Source organism: Dunckerocampus dactyliophorus, chromosome 21, assembly GCF_027744805.1.
Source record: "Dunckerocampus dactyliophorus isolate RoL2022-P2 chromosome 21, RoL_Ddac_1.1, whole genome shotgun sequence".
Lineage (NCBI taxonomy): Eukaryota > Metazoa > Chordata > Actinopteri > Syngnathiformes > Syngnathidae > Dunckerocampus > Dunckerocampus dactyliophorus.
Window position 1 is genome coordinate 17,457,900 of NC_072839.1, and position 27,652 is coordinate 17,485,551.

Here is a 27,652-nt window from a genome sequence, read left to right on the forward strand (position 1 = left end):
ATGTCGCCTTTACGCATGCGTTCCTTGCATATATTTACATGCTTATGCACACACATTCTGTCTCCCTCCCTTCAGCAGCCAGCATTCTCTTCTCTTCTCTTCCTCCCACCACCACAGCAGCTGAGCCATGATGAAGCAAGCATGGAGGATGAGGATGCTGGCTAGACCACAATGATTTCCGATGAGATGCATGTCACTGCGTGCTTGCATCATGCTGTACTTCCAGTTGGTGGTGATGGCCGGGACCGTCATGCTGGCCTACTACTTTGAGTACACGGACACGTTCAGCGTGCACGTGCAGGGATTCTTTTGCTACGACACCACCTACACCAAACCCTACCTTGGACCGGAGGACAACAGCGCCATCCCGCCCATCCTGCTCTACTCGGTGGTCGCCGGCTTGCCAACGCTGCTGGTGAGTAAACATAAAGTTGCCTGGATGAGAGACAGAAAGAACATGCATGTAGAAATGTTGTAGAGAAATGTCAATTGAGCATAAACAATGCAGGAATAAGATGATGGAGCCTTTCGGTCCTTGCTGTTGGACAAAGAGCGTGAGACCACAGAACAGTGCCTTTGTTTTAAATAGCTTTTTATGGATTTTATTACTAATCACTTGCATTTTACAAAGTATGTTTGTTAATATACATTGTATGTAATCTTTTAGATTTGTATATTTTATCCCTTGTGACGTGTGCTGCTGACCTCTTGGCCAGGTCACCCTTGTAAAAGAGATCCTGATCTCAATGGGTTTTTATCTGGTTAAATAAAGGTTAATAATAATGATCGTGTACCATCAGAGCCATGTTTCACAATGCTCAGCACATTTGTAACCATGACATCATTGCCTTCAGACATGTCATCCAGCCCAGATGACTCTTTTCATTAGGATTTCCTTCCAAAAGGTTCAACGAAAACCCAAACGTATAAAATGTGAGGCAATTTTTCCCAATGGAAATAATATCAATCCAATTGATCCACTGCAAGCACCCAAAATATGAACAAAATACATTTTATAGACCATCATTGTAGTTTGACATGTGGACAGTTATTGTTGAAGCGGGCTTCCTGTACATCCCGGTTAGATGGAATTTATTCAATCGAGTTTCTCACCTTCTGCATGAAATTGCTGCCCCCCATGGTGGGTTGTTTAGCAGTCACACGCAATAAATCAAAAATGCACGGCTAGTGAGTCAGCAAGGTGTAGGGTGCTTTGTTTGGCCACCCCATTCCGTGGAACCATATACGACAGCGCAAACGCACTCCAGGACTACATTACGTGCAAAATGTATGAAAACATTTCTTCAACAATCGTTGATGTAAACTGAATCGTACAATTGACTGTGACCAGAAACATTTATGACTTAATTTTCTACTGCTAATTAGGGGTGTGAGGGCTGGGCAGTATTTCAATATTATCATGCTTTGGTATGGAAACTAAAGTGCTTCATACAGCTTTCATGATTTGAATATGAACCATAAGAAAGTGCAAACTCCTGGCAGATAATTCTCCAAATAAATACAAAAAACAAAGTAAAAATCAAGAAATGGGAATAGTTGATAAGTTTCCTTTTTAGTCAAGTAGAGAGTTGTGATTCAGCATTGGCCAGCCCCCCGCAAATGTGCTCATTTTTGGTCAAAATTATTTTTACAAAAATATTTTTTTTTCTCTCATAGATAAATAAGCCTTTTTTCTGCAAGAGTCACATCTCATTCACACTTCATAAATGTGTGATAATACAGATCAAATACATGTACCAGTGCTGGAAAACCTTTGTGTCGTGCTTCACTCATCGTCTTTTTTCTCAAGCTCAAAGATTTTCCACTTTTTCGTCAGTCCTTGAATGCACCACAGCTGCGGAAGGCAGAAGGTTGACTTGGAATTGGTGGACATGTAGAGCTGGGTGTCATCCTCAGGGCAGTGCCAATGGACTTGATGTTTCTCAAAGATACGACAGCCAAGCGGAAGGATACAGCTGATGAAAGGAGGGGTCTGAGGACAGGGCCCTGGGGCACAGCTCTGATGAAAGAGAGTGAGTGCAAGGTGAATGAACTACATGTGTGATGGAGAGTCTGTCCAGGAGAATAGTGTGTGAGATGATGTTGACCATCATACTCACACCCAGAAGGGTAAAAATTGACATGAGACTGTGCTCACCTGCAAGGCTGTGGAAATGTTGAAAAAAATACCAGTGTTTCCCCACACAGTCCTACATTTGTGGCAGTATTTCAACCACGCAACAACAGGCTGCTGCTTGAATGTCCGTGAGGGACGAAACCATTACCAGTATCACACAGCAAAACTCCCAGCGGTTGGTTTATTACTGTTTCATATTATAATGATCGTGCTTTGATAATCTCACGGAGCAGTGACATTGCTCATTTCCCGGAGAAGCAGCCGTTAGTTACATTGTACATCGCTCTCTCAAAGCACCAACTCTGATGTAAACAAAAGCTCGTTCTCTCAAAAATGGCCCCTGCGGCCCACAATGCATTGCACAATCACGTGCCCTTTCAAACCCAATAAGCGGCAAGCATTCAGAAGAGGGCACACATGCGCAGTTTGCAATGTTGGGCTTGGCCAAGGAAAGTATATTGTGTGTGTTTATTTGTTTTGGTTTGTTTTTTTTTTAATTAAAATTTGCCAGACTTCAGTGTGTGTATCAGTACTTTTTAAACATTTGGACCACATTCAACAATACCGTGATCATTTTGGTCACAATAATCGTGATATGAAATGCTCATATCGTTACATGCATGGTGTCCGCTATGTTAACCTAACACAAGTCAAGTCCAACAAGCAAGTTACTGCTAAGCACGCTCACCAAACTCCCAATCTCATTCCACATCACTCTTGTTGTCACAAGCCTGAAATGCTGTCTGGTGGCTGTCCATGTTAATATTCACTCCTTGATGCATGCCAGTCACTATAAATGAAAATACTGTCCACTGGGCAGTGGATAGGGTGAGCATATTTGCATGAGCAAAAACCACAACACTCATCCCGCCAATCAGATACTCAAATGATACTGGAAGGTTACTCAGACATGCCTCATCATTCAAATGTATGCATAGACAATTGTTATATTACCAGAGACTATCTGGCATAGACAGTATAGGTATCTATCTACTACCCAAAGACAAAGACACAAACTCCAAAGGAAAAGCTTGACAATGATTCTAAAGCTGGAACGAGACAAGAACCTTGTTACCTTGTAGAATGTAAGCAATGTTTTGGGGGAAAATATGACCTCCAAAGTTGCAAGAACTTGGCAATTTGAACCTCCACTGTGCATGATGTCCCCAACTGTATGCGTATGTTTTGCCTTTTGCTTTTTCTTTGCCTTTTAGGCAACACTAATTGAAATATTCGCCCACAAGGCAGCCTCTCAGGGTGGGATGTCGTCACATGCAGCAGAGTGCCCCAACGCCACTCAACTCCGTGAAAAACTATGAAAAGGACATTTTCATCACTTAACCCTAAAAAACAACCCAGGACATGAAGAGAGGACATTTCCTGGGAAAACAGGACGTGTGGTCTCCCTACCACTGCACATCCTTCGTATTGACAAGCTTTGGCCTTTTTTTCACCAGATCACGCTAACAGAGACGGTGCTGTTCCTGGTCCAGTACACGTCTCAGGAGTTTGACCGGTTAGAGAAGACGGTGGCCACAGGAGACTGCTGCTATCTCAATCCGCTAGTGCGCAGGACCTTTCGATTCCTTGGTATGTCACATCTATCATGAAATGGAATTCAATGAGACATCTGCTAGTTAGAGTAAGCATCCATTGATGGTGTGCTGCTTGTTGAGCATTCCCCAGCATGAGCTGTATGATTATTCATATGATACATTCTTTTTAGGAGTTATGGGGACACCTTGAGCAAGCAACTTGCTCGTGGGAACAAAGCCTCCACCCCATACTTCTCATATTTTGCTGTCCAAAGCGGGAATAGAACTTTTGACCGTGTAGTCCCAAAGCCAGTTAGAGATTCAAATGAAATGAAATATGAAAGCTGCAATGTATGTTGACTTTTCCAGCAGCCTTTGTACAGTACAGCATGGAAAGGCAGCTCAGCTCTTGTGTAGCTTTATTCAGTGGGACAAAGTGAATTGTTTATGCCCTAATAAGCAATTTTGGAGGTGAAGGATGGCTGGCTAGAAAGCAGCAGTCATCCGTAAAACACAAAGCGCCCACATTGCCACGCTCGGGCAGGGCAAAGTAGGACAAAATTAGACGGATGAGTCTCTGCAGCAAGTGAGTCACACAAGGCTTGACAAAATCAATTTGATGCTTGTTAGAAAAATGAGCTGTCAACATCTGGAGCCATGCATTGTTGCTCCAACAAGAACCTGTTGGGCTCCATGTGCCAAGCGGTGGAGAGCAAGGCTATGTTGATGCTACTTGCGGAGCAAAACGTCCTAAAACCAAGCTGAGTAATGTGTTTTCATAGTATCATACCATAGTAACACATGGTACCATAGTACCACCAAGTACCACCAAGACAGCATCATATCATACCATAGTACCACATGGTACCATAGTACCACCAAGACTGCATCATATCATACCAAAGTACCACATGGTACCATAGTGCCACCAAGACTGCATCATACCATACCAAAGTACCACATGGTACCATAGTACCACCAAGACTGCATCATATCATACCAAAGTACCACATGGTACCATAGTACCACCAAGACTGCATCATATCATACCATAGTACCACATGGTACCATAGTACCACCAAGACTGCATCATATCATACCATAGTACCACATGGTACCATAGTACCACCAAGACAGCATCATATCATACCATAGTACCACCAAGACTGCATCATATTCCCTGAGGTCTTGCATACTGAATGAGACTAAAATGATGTATTTTGTGTTGATAAGCATGTATCTAGTCTAGTTTTGTCATTCTGGCCAAAGAGAGTTAAAAGACTTCCCATCCTAACAGGCTAGGTACTGTAGGATACAGCCGCTGAAAAAATGAGGTTTTGAGGTAATACTACATACATACTATATACTGTACATACAGACTGCCATATTCTATTGGTTTCCAGGGAACAGGATTCCCAAATGATGGGTGAGCAATGAGGAACATGAGTTTGTGTGAGGATGAAGAATCTCTTCTCCAGGCAGATATGACGTCTACTCCTTTCCTTTCCAGGAGTTTACACCTTCGGCCTCTTCACGGTGGACATCTTTGTCAACGCTGGCCAGGTAGTGACTGGAAACCTGGCACCTTATTTTCTGACCATCTGCAAACCAAACTACACAGCTCTGGGGTGCTACCAGGCCCTGCGCTACATCAGCCATCAGGAGGCCTGCACAGGAAACCAGGACGATATCCTGCACGCCCGAAAAACCTTCCCATCCAAGGAAGCTGCTCTCAGCATCTACGCTGCACTCTACATGGCTGTGAGTTCTTCTGTTCCTGCACTCATTGCTTGGCAGCAAGTATGAAACATCACATCATCTCCTCCTTGGTCCTTGCAGATGTACGTGACATGCACAGTTCAGGCAAAAGGAACTCGCCTCGCCAAGCCGGTGTTGTCCATGGCACTGGTGTGTCTGGCCTTCATCACAGGACTCAATCGCATCGCTGAATACCGCAACCACTGGTCAGACGTGATTGCTGGCTTCATCATTGGCACTGCCATTGCCACCTTCCTGGTCAGTTCACGCTTTCCTACAGGACCACCACCCACTTGTGTCAATGTCGTTGTCTAATTTGCATACACGTGCACATCATTATTATGGATGCTGAGGAAAACAAAAACATGACAAGCAAAACATCAAATATTATTTAAAAAAACTGTTGCAGAAGGTCCCATAAATGTGGAGAACCTTTAGGTTGCTTTGCTTTTGCTCCTCTGCTCAGTTCATCCCACAGCAGCTCCATGGGGTGGGTACCTGTAGTCAGCCAGGGTAGGCTCCAGCTTACCCGTGACCTTGACGTGGAAGCGTTGTTCTACTTGTTGACTGCCTGAAAAGTGATGTGATCCAGAGCAAAGTGAGGAATGTGTCTGTGTGCGTACTGTAGGTGGTGTGCGTGGTGCATAAATTCAAAGGCAAGTTATTACTGAATGAAGACACAGCAGCAGAATGGCAAGCCAACACAGCACTGCTGGCCATGGACGGTCCTCTGGAGAAATACATCACCTCACAGGTCAGTAGGAGCACAGTTGATGAAGCTTGATGACATACAAGTCAGTTAGCAAACAATACACAAGCCAGTTTTATGGTTTGCAATTTGTTCCCTTATTGTCCCCAAAAATCAACCCAACCGTGACCTTGAACTGACATGCGTACCGTTACACACAGGAAATGTACAAAACACGCAGCTTGACTTTACTTCCACTCACATGCTTGTGATCAATATTAGAAAATATGAATGAATGCTTTTTTTCTGCAGAATCACATCACCTTCGCAGAGGTCACATGACATGGAGTCAGCTGTGTGGCAAACCCATCGGACATCCACACCCCCCACCAGACAATCCAACCAGCCCAAGTGCAGCAGTAAAACCTTATCGTGTGTGTGTGTGTGTGTGTGCATTGTTCCATCTTCCTCTTCATCCTTTTTTGTGAGGAGCATCAATCTATGCAGTCATCATGTCTATCAGTCCAACACTCCCAGAAGAAGATGGATGCAGGATGCTTGTTGTTCCTGATCTATCACACTCTTCTGAGGTAACATCTCCATCATCATCACCATTTTGTGAGCATTGCCAATAAACAGCTTTATTAGGCTTTTAAAATACATCTCCAGGGACTCACATGAGACAAAAGGAGGTTTTCTCCTTCAGGGATGTTCTCTACAATAGAGTTCATTTTTCTATTTCCTCTTGAGGCTCAAAGCTGATTCTCCTGTGAGATTATCCATCAGATGACAACGATTTTCGGACCTGAGTTGAGCATGTTGTCTGACTACTGTGTTTATCACAATATGCCGAGTGACTATCTACACAAGTTACATATGTGTTCTTTTCTCAAACTCATTAACACCAATTAGGTTTTGCCCAGGCTGTGTAAAAAAGGCAGCATTGTAGTACATGATTTTATTAGCAATAGGTTTGCACAGGTGATAATCACATGTTGATTTCATCATTTCTTGACTTTTTACGCTGACACAGCAAATTTATAAAGGGGATTTTAAACTGAAACAATGAATTTCTTTCATTAGACAAACAAACCCCACAGCTTTTACAGTTGTTTAGTATTGGAACAGTGAGGCCAATTCCTTTATTTTTGCTGCAGACATGAAAAGATGAACATGAGAGCAGAGAGCAACATTAGAGTTTTTATTTGCAGGTATTTCCATCTGGATAGGATGCACAGCTTAGAAGATGGCCCCATCTGTTTCAAGCCAGTCAGTTTTCATGTGTTGGAACATGTGACAGACAAGAGTGTTTCCTTGTCCTTTTACTTGACTGACTGCTGTTTCATTGCGTCATTTCATTCTTATATTTATGTGTGTCATGTGTGTGAGTGACATAGGACTTAAATGAGATACCACTAACACCAAAGCCAAACAACTTGCAGCAAAAGCACCGCTTTAAGGCAATAAAAGAGAGTGATTTTATGGTTTGCGCTTGTAAGCAAACTAACAGATGACTATTTTGTTTTACGAAAAAAGGGAAGATATATATTTAATACTAAGGCTGTCTGGACAATAAAAAAAGAAAGAAAATTGAAATGACTTGAACTTGTAGCTGCAAAGATATATCAAAGTACAAAAGATGGGTTATGACTACGCTAGTCGTCAGTATGAAAGAAAGAAATAACTTTGGTATTATGCATGTTTATTTTCTTTGGTGTTTTAGTAAAGGATTAGAGCATTAAATCAAATACTGTGCTCACATGTCATTTCATCAACTATTTCTCTGCTGGTGTTGGTTTTTATTTTGGTGTGAATGTCAAGTGAAAATAGAACAATATAAGTTTCCTTTGTAGCAATAAGTCAAGATGTCCAAGTGTTGCATAGCTCATCTACGTCTTGTACATATATACACATTCCTTCATCACTGTGGACTGTCACTTTTCACTTTCCATTTGACTTTCAAAGGCTGTGGATTGTTATGAGTTGTTAATGTATCTCTGCTTTTAGAAAAATAGTGCACATTGAAAGATCTTACACTGTTTACGTTGATCACTATGTCGGAGTTCATCCACGTGGGCTGTGATGTTGGCTGAGCATTGATTGATATCATTGTAGTGTTCATCATATTGTACGTGTACATACAGTATTGTGCAGCGTATCGTGTTGTCAGTCCAAAGCACTTTTTTCACTTGGAGTAGAGTACAGCGGATCCCTGCACATTTGCCAATCTGCATCTGTCAATCATTTGCAAAACTTTGGCCAGAAATGACTTATTTTAGCGTTTGGGTTAGTGTTGAGGTTTCTGTGTTTTCTCCCTCTGAAATTAGCTTGTTTTTTTCTGCACGTCACTCATTCCAACTGGGAAATAATTGGTGAATATGTGATACTACAGGTAACATGTACAGCGTAGCAGACCACAGTTATTACATCTTTATGCTTCACAATCTTTTCAAATGGAAGATTGAAAGTCAATTGAATATGTATCCAAGACGCACAGAACATGTGAAGCATTAAGAGTTTGCACTTTATTCAGCATCCCTTGAACGCACCATAGTTGTGGGCTGAAGTTCTGTCTAGAACTATAACCATGACTAAGTATATGTACGTTTTTCAGAAACTGCCACAGATGAATAAATCCATGTGTTGATGGATTATCATTGACTAGCGGTGAGCAGTTATACATTTGATACTTGACATGTGTGTAGCAATAAATGTGTGAGGCATGTTTAGGGATTAAATATGGATTGTGTTATGAGTAAACATTGACAATTGAAGAGAGAAGGCGAGGGTTCCGGAGCTAATCATTACAACACTCGCTTTTATTGCAAATGTTGATATGAAATTGAAACAAAGGTCAACATCGAGCTAGCAGGAGGGCTTGTAGGGGGAGGAGTGAGAAGTGTGACCTCTTTATGTATCAATTACACCATTACATTTGCTGGTGGGTCCAGAACGGAAGGGCAGGGAAAAGCGGGGATCTGTTGTATTTGCAATCTTTCTCCTGTCGTTTGACACTCTTTCAAATATGAAATTCCAAAACTGTCAACTAATAAAACCAAATGTTTCAAGTAATCCTGATGTCTGTCATTTTCAGATAGTGCTTTGACAGGACGATGTATTCACAGTATGTCAAGGTGGTCTGTGCTTGGATTCTCTTTGGAGATACTGTAGTTTTACGGGAGAGAAATGAACATTGACATGACGAGCGACATCTCTGCTGTACATTCCTGCAGTCGGCATGCCTATTAAACACTGACACATTGCTGTGTGACAAAACTGCACATCATGGGGAGACTTTTTAGTGTGGCCAGCTGAAGGCAGGCTGTGTCATCAGCATGCCACACCTTTGAGGTGGATGGATTGTCTCTGTGCTCACTCACACACATTTAGACACAACATTAGCAACTATATTAGAGAGAAATAGAACGTTTGTGTCAACTTCTGCTACTAGCTCTTTTGAATCCCCCGTATGTCTCAACAACCTCGCTGAATGACACTCCCTCGTGTAAAAGCATGAAAGCAGCAAGGACGTCATTCATTGACATGCAAACTTTCCATGAGCATTTTTCTACATATTTTAGCAATGCCATGCATCACCTGAGGTCCCACAAAAACACTCATCAACTATTCCATCCATTCATTAACTGGACAAGTTATGTAATTTATGCACAAATTGAATTTATACAATTCATCATGTGCGATTTATGCAGAAAACGTATGGAAAATGTGGAATTAGGGGTGAACGGGTAATTGCTGGAAAGCATAAAATTGTTAAGAGGGGATGTTTTCATGCTTTCAATTCTTTGAAAAATGCTGAAGTTGGAAGAATCAATAAGATGAAACTGTAAGAATCAATAAGATGAAGACTGTGTTTGGAAAATGTGTCATTTGTGAAAAAGTGTGAATTTGTGCAATGTGGAATCTTGTTAGTCCAAATGTCGTCACGTTGGAATGCTTTGACTAGAACTTTTCTGTTTCAGTAACAATGCTGTCATGCAAATGTGCAATTCCAATTAGCCTTCACACAATGACACAGGTGGTGTAAAAGTAGTATTCTTCTCACTACTAAAAGTTGCTCATCACGCGTCATGCCAACTATAGCATAATAGCAACATACAGTATATCATAAATAAAGGAAGCAGGCGATGGCACATCGTCTCAACTGTAGTAGGACAACATCCTTTTTGGCACAATGACAGGACTTGTTTGTTTTGGAAATGTGATACTATGTCATGTAAAGAAATACTAACAGGCGTATGAATGAATATTGCAATCTTGATTGATGAGGGGGATGGATATCTGGATGGCTGTGTGTGTTTGTGATCATGTTGAAGATGGGGAGTGAACATATGAGAAGGGAAGGCATCCAGACTGCAAGAGAGAATGTGATCAGGTATCACCTTGATATCACCTTCACATCCTACATGGAATCATCATCTCTCTGCTCAAACCCCTCTCTTCTTTGGGACAACAGGAAGGATTCCCACACTGCAAGGCACTGCAAGCAAACATCATTTCTCATCATTCCCACACATCAATTTTTCCTTGTCCAAGCTTGGACCCCCCTGAGCTTCGATCAATCTACTCTGCTCAATCTACTGTATGCAATGTACTGTATGCAATCTACTGTAGTGAATGTACTGTACATGTTTTTGGAGTACTGGAGGAAGGAAGCCAGAGAGCCCAAGTGGAGCACACGTACTGTCATGTTTGAGTTTGTTACCTTTTCATAGCATTCCACATTCTTCTCAGCTGTTGAGACGAAGGCTGACTTGAGGTCACCTCTGACAGTCTTCTGCCAGTAGGTCCAATCGCTCTTCAACGCATTGTTGGCCAATTCCATCCGATCCGCCAGCCCGTCCACTTCTTCCTGTAGCTGACCCTAAGAATAGCGACAACAAACACTTCAGGGATTCAGCACCTTTTAAATAAATATTCCCTGAAATGTTTGCCACTCCCCTCCGTGAATCACCACCTTACCATGGTGGAGGGGTTTGTGTGCCCGAGTGATCCTAGGAGCTATGTTGTCTGGGGCTATATGCCCCTGGTAGGGTCTCCCAAGGCAAACAGGTCCTGGGTGACGGGCCAGACCAAGAGTGATTCAGAAGACCCCTATGAATAAACACACGAGGAGAGACCGCACCTCGCCCGGAAGTGGGATACCGGGGCCTCACCCTGGAGCCAGGCCTGGGGGAGGGGCTCGCAGGCGAGCGTCTGGTGGTCGGGCTTTCACCCGTGGGACCCGGCCGGGCTCAGCCCAAAGAAGCCACACGGGATCTCCCCCCCGTAGACCCACCACCTGCGGGGGCAAGCATAAGGGTCCGGTGCATTGCCTTTTGGGTGGCGGTCGAGGGCGGGCACCTAGGCGACCTGGTCTTCGGCGGCCAAATCTGGTTCTTGGGACATGGAACGTCACTTCTCTGGCGGGGAAGGAGCCCGAACTTGTGAGAGAGGTTGAGACATTCCGACTAGATATAGTCGGACTCACCTCGACCCACAGTTTGGGTTCTGGATCCAAACTCCTCGAGAGGGGCTGGACCTTGTTCTACTCTGGAGTTGCTGCAGGGGAGAGGCGGCGAGCTGGTGTGGGCTTATTAATAGCCCCCCGGCTCGGTGCCTCTGTGTTGGAGTCATCCCCGGTAAACGAGAGGGTCATTTCCCTACGCCTTCGGGTTGGGGAAAGGGTCCTGACTGTCGTTTGTGCGTACGCGCCAAACGGCAGTTCAGAGTACCCAGCCTTCCTGGAGTCCATCAGAGGGGTGCTGGAGAGCACCCCAACTGGTGACTCTGTCGTTTTGCTGGGAGACTTCAACGCCCATGTGGGCAATGACAGTGTGACCTGGAGGGGCGTGATTGGGAGGAACGGCCTCCCCGATCTGAACCCGTGCGGTGTGATGTTGTTGGACTTCTGTGCGAACCACAGTTTGTCCATCACAAACACCATGTTCCAGCATAAGGATGTCCATAAGTGCACATGGCACCAGGACACCCTAGGCCGCAGGTCTATGATCGACTTGGTAGTCGTATCATCAGACCTGCGTCCGCATGTTTTGGACACACGGGTAAAGAGAGGGGCTGAGCTGTCAACTGATCACCACCTGGTGATGAGTTGGATTAGATGGCGGGGGAGGATGCCGGACAGACCCGGGAGACCCAAATGTGTAGTGAGGGTGTGCTGGGAACGCTTGGCAGAGTCTCCTGTTCGTCGAGTCTTCAGCTCTCACCTCCGGCAGAGCTTCTCCTGCATCCCGGGGGAGGACGAGGATATCGAGTCCGAATGGGCTCTATTCCGTGCCTCCATTGCTGAGGCAGCCGATCGGAGCTGCGGCCGCAAGGTGGTCGGTGCCAGTCGTGGCGGCAAGCCCCGAACCCGATGGTGGACACCAGAGGTCAGGGCTGCCGTCAAGCTGAAGAAGGAGTCCTATCGAGCATGGATGGCTTGTGGGACTCCTGAAGCAGCTGACGGGTACCGGCAGGCCAAGCGGCACGCGGCTTCGGCGGTGGTCGAGGCAAAAACTCGGGTGTGGGAGGAGTTCGGTGAGGCCATGGAACACGACTTTCGGTCGGCCTCGAAGAGGTTCTGGCAAACCGTCCGGCGCCTCAGAAAGGGGAAGCAGTGCCCGGTCCACACTGTTTACAGTGGGGACGGGAGCCTGCTGACCTCGACTGAGGATATAGTTGGGCGGTGGAAGGAATACTTTGAGGCCCTTCTCAATCCCACTGACATACCTTCCCTAGAGGAAGCAGAGACTGAGGATACGAACGCGGACAGTTCCATCACCGTGGCTGAGGTATCTGGGGTAGTCAAAATGCTCCCCAGTGGCAAAGCTCCGGGGGTGGACGAGTTTTGCCCTGAATTCCTCAAGGCTTTGGATGTTGCGGGACTGTCTTGGCTGACACGTCTCTTCAACATTGCGTGGAAGTCGGGAACAGTACCTCTGGATTGGCAGACTGGGGTGGTGGTCCCCCTTTTCAAGAAGGGTGACCGGAGGGTGTGTTCCAACTATAGGGGGATCACACTCCTCAGCCTCCCTGGGAAAGTCTATTCCAGGGTGCTGGAGAGAAGGGTACGACCGTTAATCGAACCTCGGCTACAGGAGGTGCAATGTGGTTTTCGTCCTGGTCGCGGAACACTGGACCAGCTCTACACCCTTGCAAGGGTCCTGGAGGGTACTTGGGAGTTTGCCCAACCGGTCTACATGTGCTTTGTGGACCTGGAAAAGGCATTCGACCGTGTCCCTCGCGGTGTCCTGTGGGGGGTGCTCCGGGAGTATGGGATTGGTGGCGCGCTACTACGTGCCATTCAGTCCTTGTACAACCGGAGCAGGAGCCTGGTTCGCATTGCCAGTAGTAAGTCAAGCCTGTTTCCGGTGAACGTTGGCCTCCGCCAAGGCTGCCCTTTGTCACCGATTCTGTTCATAATTTTCATGGACAGAATTTCTAGGCGCAGCCAAGGTGTCGAGGGAGTCCAGTTCGGGGGCACTAGGATCTCATCTCTGCTATTTGCAGACGATGTGGTCCTGATGGCCTCATCGAGCTGTGACCTGCAGCGTTTACTGGGACGGTTTGCATCTGAGTGTGAAGCTTCTGGGATGAGACTCAGCACCTCCAAATCCGAGGCCATGGTTCTCAGTCGGAAAAGGGTGGATTGCTCCCTCCGGGTTGGGAATGAGGTCCTGCCCCAGGTGGAGGAGTTCAAGTATCTCAGGGTCTTGTTCACGAGTGAGGGAAGGTTGGAGCGTGAGGTCGATAGGCGGATCGGCGCAGCGTCTGCAGTAATGCGGTCGCTGTACCGGACCGTCGTGGTGAAGAGAGAGCTGAGCCGGAAGGCAAAGCTCTCAATTTACCGATCGATCTATGTTCCCACCCTCACCTATGGTCATGAGCTTTGGGTCATGACCGAAAGAACGAGATCGCGGATACAAGCGGCTGAAATTAGTTTTCTTCGTAGGGTAGCGGGACTCACCCTAAGAGACAGGGTGAGGAGCTCGGTTATCCGAGAGGAGCTCAGAGTAGAGCCGCTGCTCCTTCACATCGAGAGGAGCCAGCTGAGGTGGCTCGGGCATCTAGTCCGGATGCCTCCCGGACGCCTCCCTGGTGAGGTGTTTCGGGCATGCCCAGCAGGGAGAAGGCACCGGGGAAGACCTAGGACACGCTGGAGGGATTATGTCTCACAGCTGGCCTGGGAACGCCTCGGTGTCCTCCCGGTGGAGCTGGAGGAGGTGGTCGGGGACCGGGAAGTCTGGGCTTCCCTACTGAGACTGCTGCCCCCGCGACCCGGACCCGGATAAGCGGAGGAAAATGGAATGGAATGGAATGGAATGTTTGCCACTGAATTTTCAGATAGCTGACCATTTTCTGGAAAAGCAAATATGAAAACTTTTCCCACAGGAAATCCCATACGTCCAATTCAGCCTTTCCAGACACCCAAAAATATGAACAAAAATACATTTTATATTGAATAATAATGTTTATCAAAAATATCATTCTTTAATAAATCATGCTGTCTTATGGTTGACTATGGCCTAGTATTGGTCAAAAATATGCATATTTAAGCAGATGCTGCATATTTTTTGCCTAAATGAAGCATTTTCAAACATAAAATTGAAGTAAAATAGAAATAAGGCATTCAGAAGACCCATTTAAAGATGTGGTGACAATAAGTAGTATTGTACACTGGTCACTAGGTGTCAGTAATGTTACTGTAATGTTGGGTGAGACACACAAGCACCTGACTGGATCGTCGGAACAACAAGCTTTTATTGCAGCTTTTTTTTCCTCTCATAAAAACACAGGCTACTGTTGCATCCGCAACCCATGCCAAGCTAAAGCTCAACTCTGAACGCCCAATGTCACTTCCTGTCTGTCCGCCACTCGACTCCCCTAGGGAAGACATTTACAGCAACACACACCAGCACGAGTCCTTTCTCTTATTATGTCTACCATATTTGGTAATAGGAGCATAAAGGTGACTATAGGGGTGTTATTTCATGGCTAGAGGGCTCAAAGGATGTTTAAAAAAGTGTATTTAGGTGGTAAACAGGTTCTCTATGCTGTAACTACCCAAATATTTCATTTATAGATAAGGAATCCTACTTGACATAAAACGATTTATCATGGTCGTGTCTGGAACCATCAACCAATGAAGTTCATTGGTTCAAACAGACTAGCTTGTTATGTGCAATACTCCACAGAAAAATTAGCATTTTTATGACAAAACCTGAATGATACAAAAACTGGGTTTAACAGTAAAATAAAAGTTTTGAAATGCAACATTTCTCCAAATGTCCTGAAACAGGAAATGATGCAAGAGTGAAGCAGAAGAAAACAAAGTTTGCTTTGCTTTCAAATTAAACTTTAGAGTGGAAATGCATTCTCCCTTGGGGGGCAGCACAGTGTCCTAGTGGTTAGCATGTCAGGCTCACAGGCAAGACATCCAGCTTTTTAGAATTTAGAGTTGACATGTGGTCCCCGTACGGCTGGTTAGTGCAGCTTCCTCCCGTACTCCAAAACCAATATAGGATCTTTTTAATAACTATCATCACTCCCAGCATGAAACCTCCACCACCACACAATCCCTGCCTACACACAAGGACACATATTATATATACTGTACTGTATGTACTGTATGCATGTGTATGTATGGATGGTGGCCCTCCGTATAACTTACTTCATTAGCCTGATGATAACAGAGGACACGCAAACACATCTTTTGCTTGTCTCACAGGAATAAAGAATAACAATAATAATAATAATAATAATAATAATAAGGTGTAAACTAATGAATAGACAAGTACAACTTACAGCTTCTTGCTCTGCCTTTTTGGATGCCAGGGTCTCAAAGTCAGCCTGGATGTTGTCTCTCCGTCGCATCACAGTCTGAAACAGACAAGCACCATTTAGCAATGAGTTCCAGTGTGGCACATCTTCCTAAATTGAATGCCACAAATGCCATACAATCTAGAGTTTGACTAAAATCTCTAAAGTAACTCCCAAGCGCGTGTCTTGCATGCTTTTGCTTGTGATGCCACCACACAAGGGTAGCAGAAATGCAGTAATGGCAGAGAGCTTTTGGATATGCTCAAAAAAATATTCTTACTCTTCCAGGTCATCATCATTTGTTTAACACCACACATCCCACACATTTTAAACCAATACCTTTACAAAATGGAGTGTAAACACTGGACCTGCAGGCCCAAAATAATACCCTACAGACTACACCAATATACTGCAGTACCCAACACAGTAGCAGCTTACCTTGAGTACTTCAGCACACAGCACGTACTCATGAAGAGCAGGTACCAGGACCTCAGACAGATGATGGATCTGCTTTTCTGTTTCTTTGCGACATTGCTCCACACAGTTGGAAACAACGTTCAGGGGTTCGGCCAGGTCCTCCTCTATGTCCGCCCACTGGGTGTAGGCGGGGCCACACTGCTTGAGCTCATCCAAATACTCTGTTGACACAGAATACACTTTTAACACAATCAATGGCCTGGATGGGAAACAACACATTTGTTAAAACATGTACTGTATATATACAGACCATTTCCAAAAAATTAGAATGTCATGGAAAAGTTGTTTAATTTCCATAATTCCATTCAAAAAGTTAAACTTTCATAGATTATAGATTCAGGGCCCACAATTTAAACGATTTCAAGTGTTTTTGTTTATTTTTACGTAATTTGGGTTTCCAGCTCATAAAACCCACGAAAACAGGAATTCAAAAAATTAGAATACTGTGAAGAAATCACCATTTACTTCTCAGTTTTTGCAGGAAAAAAAGAAAGAAATTAGGATCACATCAAATCAATCAAAATATGGTACTTTCAAAACGATATGTTAATCTTCAATACTTGGTTGGGAATCCCTTTGCCTTAATCACTGCCTCGATGCCACGTGGCATTGAAGCAATCAGCCTGTGGCATTGCCTGGGAGTTATGGAAGCCCAGATTTCCTTGATGCTTGCTGTCAGCTCTTCTTTGTTGTTGGGTCTGGTGCCCCTCATTTTCCTCTTGAGAATACCCCATAGATTCTCAATGGGGTTTAGGTCCGGTGAGTTGGCTGGCCAGTCAAGCACTGTGATGGCATGGGCATCAAACCAGGTTTTGCTGCTTCTGGTGGTATGGGCAGGGGCCAGGTCCTGCTGGAAGATGAAATCTGCATCTCCATAAAGATCCTCAGCAGAAGGAATCATGAAGTCCTCTAAAACATTCTGGTAGTCTGTTGCGGTGACCTTGGATTTAAGAAAGCAGAGTTTACCAACACCTGCACCGGACATTGCACCCCAAATCATGACGGACTGTGGATATTTCACACTGGACCTCAGGCAGCTTGGGTTCTGTTCCTCACCAGTCTTCCTCCAAACCCTTGGACCTTGATTCCCAAATGAAAGGCACACTTTACTTTCATCGGTAAAGAGGACCTTGGACCACTGGCCAACAGTCCAGTCCTTCTCCTTGGCCCAGTGGAGACGCTTCCTACGTTGGCTCAGGTTCAGAAGTGGCTTGACCCGAGGAACACAACAGTTGTAGCCCATCTCCCGGATGCGTCTGAATGTGGTGGTTTTTGAAGCTGTGACTCCCGCCTCATTCCACTCTTTCTGGATCTCTGCCAGATTCTTGAATCTTCCCTGTTTGATAATCCGCTGAAGCCCACGGTCATCTCTTTTGCTGGTGCATCTTCTCCTGCCACATTTTGCCCTTCCTCTAGACTTTCCATTGATATGCTTGGACACAGCACTCTGAACAACCAGCCTCCTTAGCTATGAACTTTTGTGGCTTACCCATCCTATGGAGGGTATCAATGATGGTCTTCTGGCCAGTTGTCATGTCTGCAGTTGAGTTGAAGCAATTTAATGACACCTGGGGAAGCCTGTGCAGGTGATTTGAGTTTAGTAGATGATTAGTGTGTGACACTCAGTTTAAAACATTCATGCCCTGCAAAATTTGGGCTGATTTCTTCACAGTATTAAAATTTTTTGAATTCCTGTTTTCGTCGGTTTAATGAGCTGGAAGGCCAAATTATGTAAAAATAAACAAATACTTGAAATCGTTTAAATTGTGGGCCCTGAATGTATAATCTATGAAAGTTTAACTTTTTGAATGGAATTATGGAAATTATACAACTCTTCCATGACATTCTAATTTTTTGGAAAGGGTCTGTATATGCAGATGGCAAGCATATACTGTATATGCATGCATACACAGTATATGCATATACAGTATATACACTAGGTCCCCAACTTACGAACACAATTGGTTCCAGGTACTACATGTACGTGTATGCATATACAGTATATGTGTATGTATGTAAATATGAGTTTGGATGCAGTAGTAATATTAAACCAGGGTAATTAATGAAAAAAACAATAATAAAAGTGATATAATAATACGTTATGATTATTTACCTTTGAAGAGGAGTGATCGAGCATACGTCGTGGTGGAGGACGAGGAGGAGGAGTTATTGGAAAAAAGGGCAAATGGTGGTGGTGGTTAGACTCTTCTAAAAGAGGTAGTGTTCTGTGGGTGGTGTAGAATTAAGCAGCCCTATTAACTCTTCATAAACTTTAATCACACGCTCTGTCTGGGTTTTATAATTTAGCTTTCCATTTAGCTTTATCTCCCCAGCATCTAACTCTTCCTCTGTGTGGACCCATTAGCTCTAACGCTTCCTGTGTTGGTCCCATTAGCAGTGTCACAGTGCCCTCTACTGGTCAAGCATGTACAGTAGCAGTATAAATACTGATTGCGCGACTACAAGGCAAAATAAAATAAAATATAGACCAGTCGGCTTGCGTTCGTATCCGCGAGTGTTTGCTAGTCGGGTGTTCGTAAGTTGGGAACCTAGTGTATATATATATACACAGTATATGCAGAGGGCAAGCATATACAGTATATGCATACATATACAGTATATATACTGCTCAAAGAAATTAAAGGAACACTTGGAAAACACATCAGATCTAAACTGGGGGAAAATGATGTTGAATATCTTTCCTGATAATAAGTAGGTGATGTATTAGTAACAAAATGATGCCACATCATTTGATAGAAATGAAAATGATCACCCTATAGAGGGGGGAAATCAAAGACACCCCAAAAATGAAAGTGAAAAAATGATGCAGCAGACTGGTCCATTTTGCTAAAATGTCATTGTAGCAACTCAAAATGATTCTCAGTAGTTTGTGTGGCCCCCACGTGCTTGTACGCATGCCTGACAACGTCGGGGCATGCTCCTAATGAGACTTTGTTACTAATACATCACCCACTTATTATCAGGAAAGATATTCAAGATCATTTTTCCCCCCAGTTTAGATCTGATGTGTTTTCCAAGTGTTCCTCTAATTTTTTTGAGCAGTATATATATATATATATATATATATATATATATATATATATATATATATGCAGATGGCAAACATATACAGTAGATGCATATACAATATATGCAGAGGGCATCATACCTCTACATCATCAGAAGCGTTTCAGCTTATCTGAGGAAGGTACTTTGTAATTTGCAAGTCGCAGCAAACATCACTGTGCAAACAGACAGCAGGTCATCAAAGAGAATGATTCTTAATCTTATTCACGGTCCGAACCCGTTGGCGTTATAAAGGCACTAAGCGCTAAGGCATCCATCGCTGCACAAAATCCAAGCAAAACTCAGGAGTCAGTACGTTCATGTCCTGTTTAAAAAATAGGATAATATTGCACATTTCTTATGATGCAAACCAAAAAGCTTTGCTTTACCTGTCCACATTCATGCACGCACACGCGCACAATGAGTTTTGTGTCATGTCCAATTACGCAAATTAGATGACGACGTCACATAGCAGCGTTGAGGGAAACACTGAACCTGGTACATGAATTGTATATGAATGTTTACCCTCTAGGCCAAGCTCAAGTGTGAAGCACTGATGGGCAGTGATGGGACAGTGAATATGGCAATCATGACATGACATGACATGACATGACATGGCCAAACAAACAAACAGCTATTCTTTCTGGAAGAAAATCATTTGATTGATACAAAGTTGCAAACATCGTTATCAACTAATTAGAAATAAAAAGAAATAAAAAATACCTCGCTGCTCCTTGATGATCCTCTGAGAAACTTTGTCCACAGATGAGATCTTGTTGCTGAAGGTTTCTACATATTCCTGCATCAGCGTAAACTCCTCCGGCCTGCTCTTGAGGCCACGCACCGAGTTAGCCACTGCCCGTACCGTATCGCTCATTCGACTCAGGAAGCCTGGGCCCTGTTTCTTGTGAGATGGAAAATCCTGCAGACAGGCAGAGACCAAAACTCCAATTGAACTGTCCTAACTACAGAATGCACAGTTACAAAAAAATGTCATCTATTTCATACGTGTGTCAGATTTGCAGGCAGGGTGAGTGTGGCCTAGTGTGTGCTTGTGAAAGTGGAATACTGTACCTGGGCAGTCAGAAAGATTTGAAAGTGCTGGTTGAAGGACAGGATGGGATGCTCTGCTATCTTGTTGAGAAAGCGATGCAGTGCGTTCTTCCTGGTCTCAATGAAGTCATCATTGAAGCGCTCCACCATGCCTTTCATCACAAACTTCTCTGGCAGAGGCTGAGCGAAGGGCACACTTTCACTTGCCACAGTCAAAGTGTCAGCTGCCAACAGGGTTTGCAATGCTTTCTTTAAATCTTCTACCATGCAAATCATTCCAATGGTTTCTAAAGCGAGAGACTACGCTTGCTAGGTCATTACCAGAACCATAGGGACTAAGTCACAGCAGCTCCAGGAAGACGAGGCTTGATTAGTCATCCAATTACTCAGTATGGTACACAGGCGTACCCAAGTGCACCTTTTTTTTAGAATTTTGCCCATCATTAACAGTCCTTTTGTGAGAAATGAACACACGTCTGTCTCTTTTCTGTGCGTTCTAAAATCTAAAAACAGGTAAAAAATAGGCAGCTAAGAATGCACACCACAGCGGCTAGCTACTAGCGACTAGCTTCACCACACACTTGCTCACAACGCCTCAGGCCACTAGCCAAAGGTAACGCTACATATTGGAGCTGCCGCCACTGCTGCTGTGTTTTTGTTTTTGACGCTAGGTGTAGCATTCCTTTCTATGTTGCTATGTGAAATCAATGCACCCAGGAAGGAAGTATTCCATGTTATCATGAATGTACCTGCTACTTACTGATCTGTACTAATAAGTCTGGATAGCTCATACGTCAAACCCGCCCGTGCAAGCCGCTGAAGCCAAAGGGACGCCATCTTACTACTCACAGCTCGACTACATTGGCACAGCGTACATAGTGTACAAAGCAGATGAAGAGGCTTGCAGAACATCTATATTTTAAATTAAAAAGCGGGTAGATTCTCCCATTCCTTCAAGTAACGCAACCTTCGTCCCTTAAAAACCATTTGATACGTTATTCTCTATCTTTTGGCTATATTAAATGTACTTTTCCCTTTCCAATTCTCATTGCCTTTGGGACAAAATTCTACTGTGCACCCTGGCTCAGCACTCCCCTAAAGCAATGATAGTTTTACTCCTCTAGAAAGAGATTTTCATTTTAACTGCATATCCCATCCCTTTTTTCCACTAAAATCCATGGTCATGATCCTTTACTTTTTTTCTTACTTTCATACAATTCACTATGCTCTTGCCCGCACAAAATATGAATCATAAAAGAGAGTGACTTTGGACAAGTTTTAAAATCATTTAACATTTTGCTGATTTTTTTTGTTTGTGTTATGAAATAGAAATAAGCTCTTTTCTGATGTGGAAATATATTTGAACAAAAACCACAGGAATAATATGTAATATCCATCCATCCATCCATTTTCTATACCACTTCTTCCTCATTAGGGTGGCGGGGGCATGCTGGAGCCTATCCCAGCTGACTTCGGGCGACAGGCGGGGTACACCCTGGACTGGTCGTCAGTCAATCGTAGGGCACATATAGACAAACAACCATTCATAATATGTAATAATATATAAACATTGTCTCCATATGGGGGTTCATTTGAAATTCGGGTAAACAAAAAAAGCGTATTTTTTTTTAAATTTGCAAGCAACCGCAAATGATTTAGTAGTCTAGTGGCGGTTGCTTGTTTACATATCCCCCACGGCCCCCTATGTAAAGCTGTTATGACTCAGGTATGGTATGATATCGACAATGTTTAAAAATGATCATACCCGAGTCCTTATGACTAAGCTCAAGCACACCTGTTGTGCAAGGTTAGTCTGCATTTAGTGTGAGTGGGTAACAAACTAGCAACACACTTAACAACTCACAAGTTCTCACATAAGTCATTGTCCGACAAGTGTTTCTTGTGAGTGGTAATATGGCGGCCGCGTGGCTTCACAAGTCATCGCCAATGAGCTATGCAGATTTATTATACAGATCAGTGCTGCTACTACATGCTCACAGCATGGATGGAAAACCACTAAACCTTGGTGGAGCTTTTTGGAGGTGTTTTAATAGCGGCATTTCTAGGCCGAATAGGTGTGTCCAATTACGTGCATTAATTAGCTGCCTGTTTTTACCTGTACTTATATCTTTAGAAGGCACAGAAAAGAGAAAGACGTTTGTTCATTTCTCACATATGGATTGTGAATGATGGCAAAATTAAAAAAAAAAAAAAGTGAGGGACAGGGTGTCTACTTGCTAATCAAATACAGCGCAGCCTTTGGCTCGTGGAAGTCATGGCAAGGGATAGCGACAAGGAGAAGCCAGAGCTTGAAAACCATTTGCCATGCGCTTGGAAGTTGTCAGTGTATTGAAAAGAAACTTGTTGTGACACAAGCGCGTGCAGTAAATGCACTGACACTATACGTCAGAAGTAATGATGTAGTGTGTTTTACATACATGCACAATGAGGGTTGGATGGGATTCTTCCAGTCTGCTCCGTAGCCAAAGAAAGTCCTGGTAGCGCCGGGAGACCTCATACTCATACGAGTCAAACTCACTTCTTGTAGTCTGGGGAGAGAAATCTCATTTATCTTCTATTACAACCCCTGGCAAAAATTATGGAATCACCAGTCTCGGAGGATGTTCATTCAGTTGTTTAATTTTGTAGAAAAAAAGCAGATCACAGACATGACACAAAACTAAAGTCATTTCAAATGGCAACTTTCTGGCTTTAAGAAACACTAAAAGAAATCAAGAAAAAAAGATGTGGTAGTCAGTAACAGTTACTTTTTTAGACCAATCAGAGGGAAAAAATTATGGAATCACTTAATTCTGAGGAAAAAATTATGGAATAATGAAAAAAAACAACAACAAAAGAATACTTCAACACACCACTAGTACTTTGTTGCACCACCTCTGGCTTTTATAACAGCTCGCAGTCTCAGAGGCATGGACTTAATGAGTGACAAACAGTACTCTTCATCAATCTGGCTCCAACTTTCTCTGATTGCTTTTGCCAGATCAGCTTTGCAGGTTGGACCATTTTCTTCAACTTCCACCACATATTTTCAATTGGATTGAGATCCGAACTATTTGCAGGCCATGACATTGACCTTATGTGTCTTTCTTCAAGGAATGTTTTCACAGTTTTTGCTCTATGGCAAGATGCATTATCATCCTGAAAAATGATTTCATCATCCCCAAACGCCCTTTCAATTGATGGGATAAGAAAAGTGTCCAAAATGTCAACGTAAACTTGTGCATTTATTGAAGATGTAATGACAGCTATCTCCCCAGTGCCTTTACCTGACATGCAGCCCCATATCATCAATGACTGTGGAAATTTGTATGTTTTCTTCAGGCAGTCATCTTCATAAATCTCATTGGAACGGCACCAAACAAAAGTTCCAGCATCATCACCTTGCCCAATGCAGATTTGCGATTCATCACTGAATATGACTTTGATCCAGTCATCCACAGTCCACGATTGCTTTTCCTTAGCTCATTGTAACCTTGTTTTTTTCTGTTTAGGTGTTAATGATGGCTTTCGTTTAGCTTTCCTGGATGTAAATCCCATTTCCTTTAGGCAGTTTCTTACAGTTCGGGCACAGACGTTGACTCCAGTTTCCTCCCATTTGTTCCTCATTTGTTTTGCTGGGCATTTTCTGTTTTCAAGACATATTGCTTTAGTCTTGACGCTTTGATGTCTTCCTTGATCTACCAGTATGCTTGCCTTTAACAACCTTCCCATGTTGTTTGTACTTGGTCCAGATTTTAGACACAGCTGACTGTGAACAACCAACAACTTTTGCAACATTGCGTGATGATTTACCTTCTTTAAGAAGTTTGATAATCCTCTCCTTTGTTTCAATTGGCATCTCTTGTGTTGGAGCCATGATTCATGCCAGTCTACTTGGTGCAACAAGGTGTGATCACTCATGTTTAACTGCAGACTAACGATCAGATCTAATCTGAGCAGATGTTAGTTTTGGGAATGGAAATTTACAGGGTGATTCCATAATTTTTTCCTCAGAATTGAGTGATTCCATAATTTTTTCCCTCTGATTGGTCTAAAAAAGTAACTGTTACTGACTACCACATCTTTTTTTTATTGATTTCTTTTAGTGTTTCTTAAAGCCAGAAAGTTGCCATTTGAAATGACTTTAGTTTTGTGTCATGTCTGTGATCTGCTTTTTTTCTACAAATTTAAACAACTGAATGAACATCCTCCGAGACTGGTGATTCCATAATTTTTGCCAGGGGTTGTATAATGTCTTTGACCACTCTGATCAGTTCATGAAGGACCTATGCTGCACATCATTGTCCATTGTCAGCTACAAATACAGGCATTTAAAATGAAAGCAAAAAAAAAAAATGTTGTTATGAAGCAGGATGGTGTTATTCAGTCTAAAGACAATGTCTCCCTCTGCTTTTATTTTCTACTATTTCCCCCCTCCTGCTTCCTTTCTGTGTTTCCTCTGCAGGGCCTTTCTTTCCAGTGCAGGGCGGAGCAACCAGACACACCTGCAAACACTTCCCAATCAGTGGCGTACAAAGGCAGGAAGATGCCGGACCTTTCCTCTTCCTCCATGCTTCTTGCCACCATGCCAACAACTGTGAGGATTGCATTATGTTCTCTTCCGCCTCCACTTTACTACACTTTTACTCTCGTATTTTTGTAGCTCATATTAAACTGACTGATTCCCTGCTTCCTCTCATTCTTGTTTCTCCGCTCCTGTTGCACCTTTTGGCAAAGCAATTGTTGACATTTGCTTTGTGGCTTTTGGTTAGTTTGTTTTGGTTATTTTCTGGCACTGTTTTTTTTTTTTTATCCCTACTGACTGCAGGTACCTTTTATGTGTATTTTTCACTCTATATATTTGCCAGTTCTGCCTCTGTCTGTCCTACACAAAACATTCCACACACACGATTTCTGAATTGATAGGATGATATTAGCGCTGTGAGGACCTCAATCATATGAAAGTCCATCTAAGTGTATAGAATAAATATCATATATTGTCATGACGACTCCTCTCTCACCTTGGTCAGGACTCTGTACATGATGAAAGTCTCAATAGCTGTCACGTGACTCTCTGGGTTGTCAACGGTAACAAACAAGTCTTTGGTGCTGCCGATCTGCTGGTCCTCATCATCATCCAGGTGGTACTGGTTGACCAGTGAGCTGGGAGTATCAGGCACTGAAACCCCATCCATCAGTGACATTTTCTGGACCAGAACATATGAAATATACAGTCAGCATATACGTATGTATGAGCCTTCTCCATCGCCACCCCCACCCTCTGGAATTCATTGCCTGCTCTGACCTTCCCACCTTCAAAAAACAACTCAAAGCCCACCTGTTTAAATCTGTATTTGATGTTTAACCTTTTATACATTGCTGCTTTGCTTTGCTTTGTTTTTAGTTCTGTTTGTTGTATTTGTATTTGTGTAGATTGTTTTTATCTTCCATTGTAAAGCGTCTTTGAGTACCTTGAAAAGCGCTATACAAATAAAATGAATTATTATTATTATTATTATTATTATTATTTCACAGGGAGGTGTTTCAAAGCAGAACACTGTAACCATGGAAGAGGGTTTTCAGGCTCTGGCTTCTCCTTGGCACTATCCCTAGCCAAAGGCTGGACTGCAATGTATTTGTAGACGAGTAACACCATAAACACTTCCTGTCCCTTGCTTCATGTGCACTGAGCAACAAATCAGTACACTTCTGCACTGAACCAAAAAATCCACGTTACACAACAAATGAACATACATACATATGCACACACACACACACACACACACACACACACACATATATATACTGCTCAAAAAAATTAGAGGAACACTTGGAAAACACATCAGATCTAAACTGGGGGAAAAATGATGTTGAATATGTTTCCTGATAATAAGTGGGTGATGTATTAGTAACAAAATGATGCCACATCATTTGATAGAAATGAAAATGATCGCCCTATAGAGGGGGGAAATCAAAGACACCCCAAAAATGAAAGTGAAAAAATGATGCAGCAGACTGGTCCATTTTGCTAAAATGTCATTGTAGCAACTCAAAATGATTCTCAGTAGTTTGTGTGGCCCCCACGTGCTTGTACGCATGCCTGACAACGTCGGGGCATGCTCCTAATGAGACTACGGATGGTGTCCTGGGGGATCTCCTCCCAGATCTAGACCAGTGTGCTGCATCATTTTTTCACTTTCATTTTTGGGGTGTCTTTGATGGATAGATAGATAGATAGATAGATAGATAGATAGATAGATAGATAGATAGATTGTACACACACACACACACACACACACATACAACATTCACACCCATGGACAATTAAAAATGTTGGGATATGGGAGCAAGCCACAGAGAACATGCAATTTCAACGCATGCACGCACGCACACACAAAGAACATGCAAAGTCCACACAGAGATCTTCCAATGGAGATACCAACCCGGATCTCCTGACTGTACGGCCCAAAAGAAAGCATAATCCATTTCAAATATCATCATGTGCCATCGTAAACCACACAAGATGTACACATACATCCACACATACTTGTGTCATTATTCAAAGTTGAGCACTACTCCAGTAAATTCAATATTGACATTCATTCTTTCACTTTAGACAGGATTGCTTGTTTATTGTTGTTCACTTCAATTATCCTACAGTGTCATAATCATCTCCTGTGCATAATAAAGTACTAAAACCATCATAGACATGTATTTTTAAACTGTTCCGATTCTTCCAAGATGAACCAAAAAGCACAAAGAATGGTTCAATCCAATCTTAGTTCAAGACATACATGTATATATAAACAGCTGTGCTGCTTGCTAACCTTCAAGACACAGTAAAACAAATCTGACAGTCAAACAATGTGACGGTCTTGCAAACAAAGAAAGAACTTTTCCATGCCGTCTTTACAACATCCACATCGCAAACAGATTAATTTTACCTTGCTAAACACCTCCAAGTCTTCTTCTTCCAGGTCCAACATGTCTGCTGAGAAACCGTCAGGTAAACTCATGACGTCACCACTTCCTGACTCACACCAGCACCTTCCTCAACTTGTCCGGAAAAGGAAAACGCTCTGACAGTTCCGTTTCCCCTCGCGTCCCTTCAAAATAAAA

At 43.2% G+C, this 27,652-nt stretch overlaps 2 protein-coding genes across 3 annotated transcripts; one reads left to right on the plus strand and one right to left on the minus strand.

Annotated features, from left to right (window-relative positions):
* On the plus strand, positions 1-11,205 carry plppr5b (phospholipid phosphatase related 5b). Of its 2 annotated transcripts, none has more exons than XM_054765281.1 (6): positions 1-415; positions 3,595-3,727; positions 5,183-5,433; positions 5,512-5,688; positions 6,059-6,184; positions 6,431-11,205. In XM_054765281.1, exons 1-6 carry the CDS (start codon positions 182-184, stop codon positions 6,458-6,460), a joined length of 951 nt encoding a protein of 316 aa, XP_054621256.1. In that variant the 5' UTR covers positions 1-181; the 3' UTR covers positions 6,461-11,205. The 2 variants fall into 2 exon arrangements, with proteins under 2 accessions (XP_054621256.1, XP_054621257.1); XM_054765282.1 differs by lacking the exon at positions 1-415 and adding an exon at positions 760-2,044.
* On the minus strand, positions 9,404-27,595 carry snx7 (sorting nexin 7). The gene is made up of 9 exons (XM_054765280.1): positions 27,478-27,595; positions 25,555-25,740; positions 22,972-23,082; positions 20,555-20,713; positions 20,204-20,402; positions 16,376-16,575; positions 15,923-15,997; positions 10,842-11,000; positions 9,404-10,616 (listed from the first exon to the last, which is right to left on the minus strand). Exons 1-9 carry the CDS (start codon positions 27,547-27,549, stop codon positions 10,539-10,541), a joined length of 1,239 nt encoding a protein of 412 aa, XP_054621255.1. The 5' UTR covers positions 27,550-27,595; the 3' UTR covers positions 9,404-10,538.
* Between the last annotated feature and the right edge of the window lie 57 nt (positions 27,596-27,652).

Coding starts and splice junctions, on each gene's coding strand:
- plppr5b (XM_054765281.1), top strand. CDS start 182: ATGAGATGCATGTCACTGCGTGCTTGCATCATGCTGTACTTCCAGTTG. Junction 3,728..5,182: donor CAGGACCTTTCGATTCCTTG/GTATGTCACATC, acceptor TTTCCTTTCCAG/GAGTTTACACCTTCGGCCTC. Junction 6,185..6,430: donor AGAAATACATCACCTCACAG/GTCAGTAGGAGC, acceptor TTTTTTCTGCAG/AATCACATCACCTTCGCAGA.
- snx7 (XM_054765280.1), bottom strand. CDS start 27,549: ATGAGTTTACCTGACGGTTTCTCAGCAGACATGTTGGACCTGGAAGAA. Junction 20,403..20,554: donor AAATCTTTCTGACTGCCCAG/GTACAGTATTCC, acceptor GCCTGTCTGCAG/GATTTTCCATCTCACAAGAA. Junction 16,576..20,203: donor GATCATCAAGGAGCAGCGAG/GTATTTTTTATT, acceptor CTGTGTCAACAG/AGTATTTGGATGAGCTCAAG.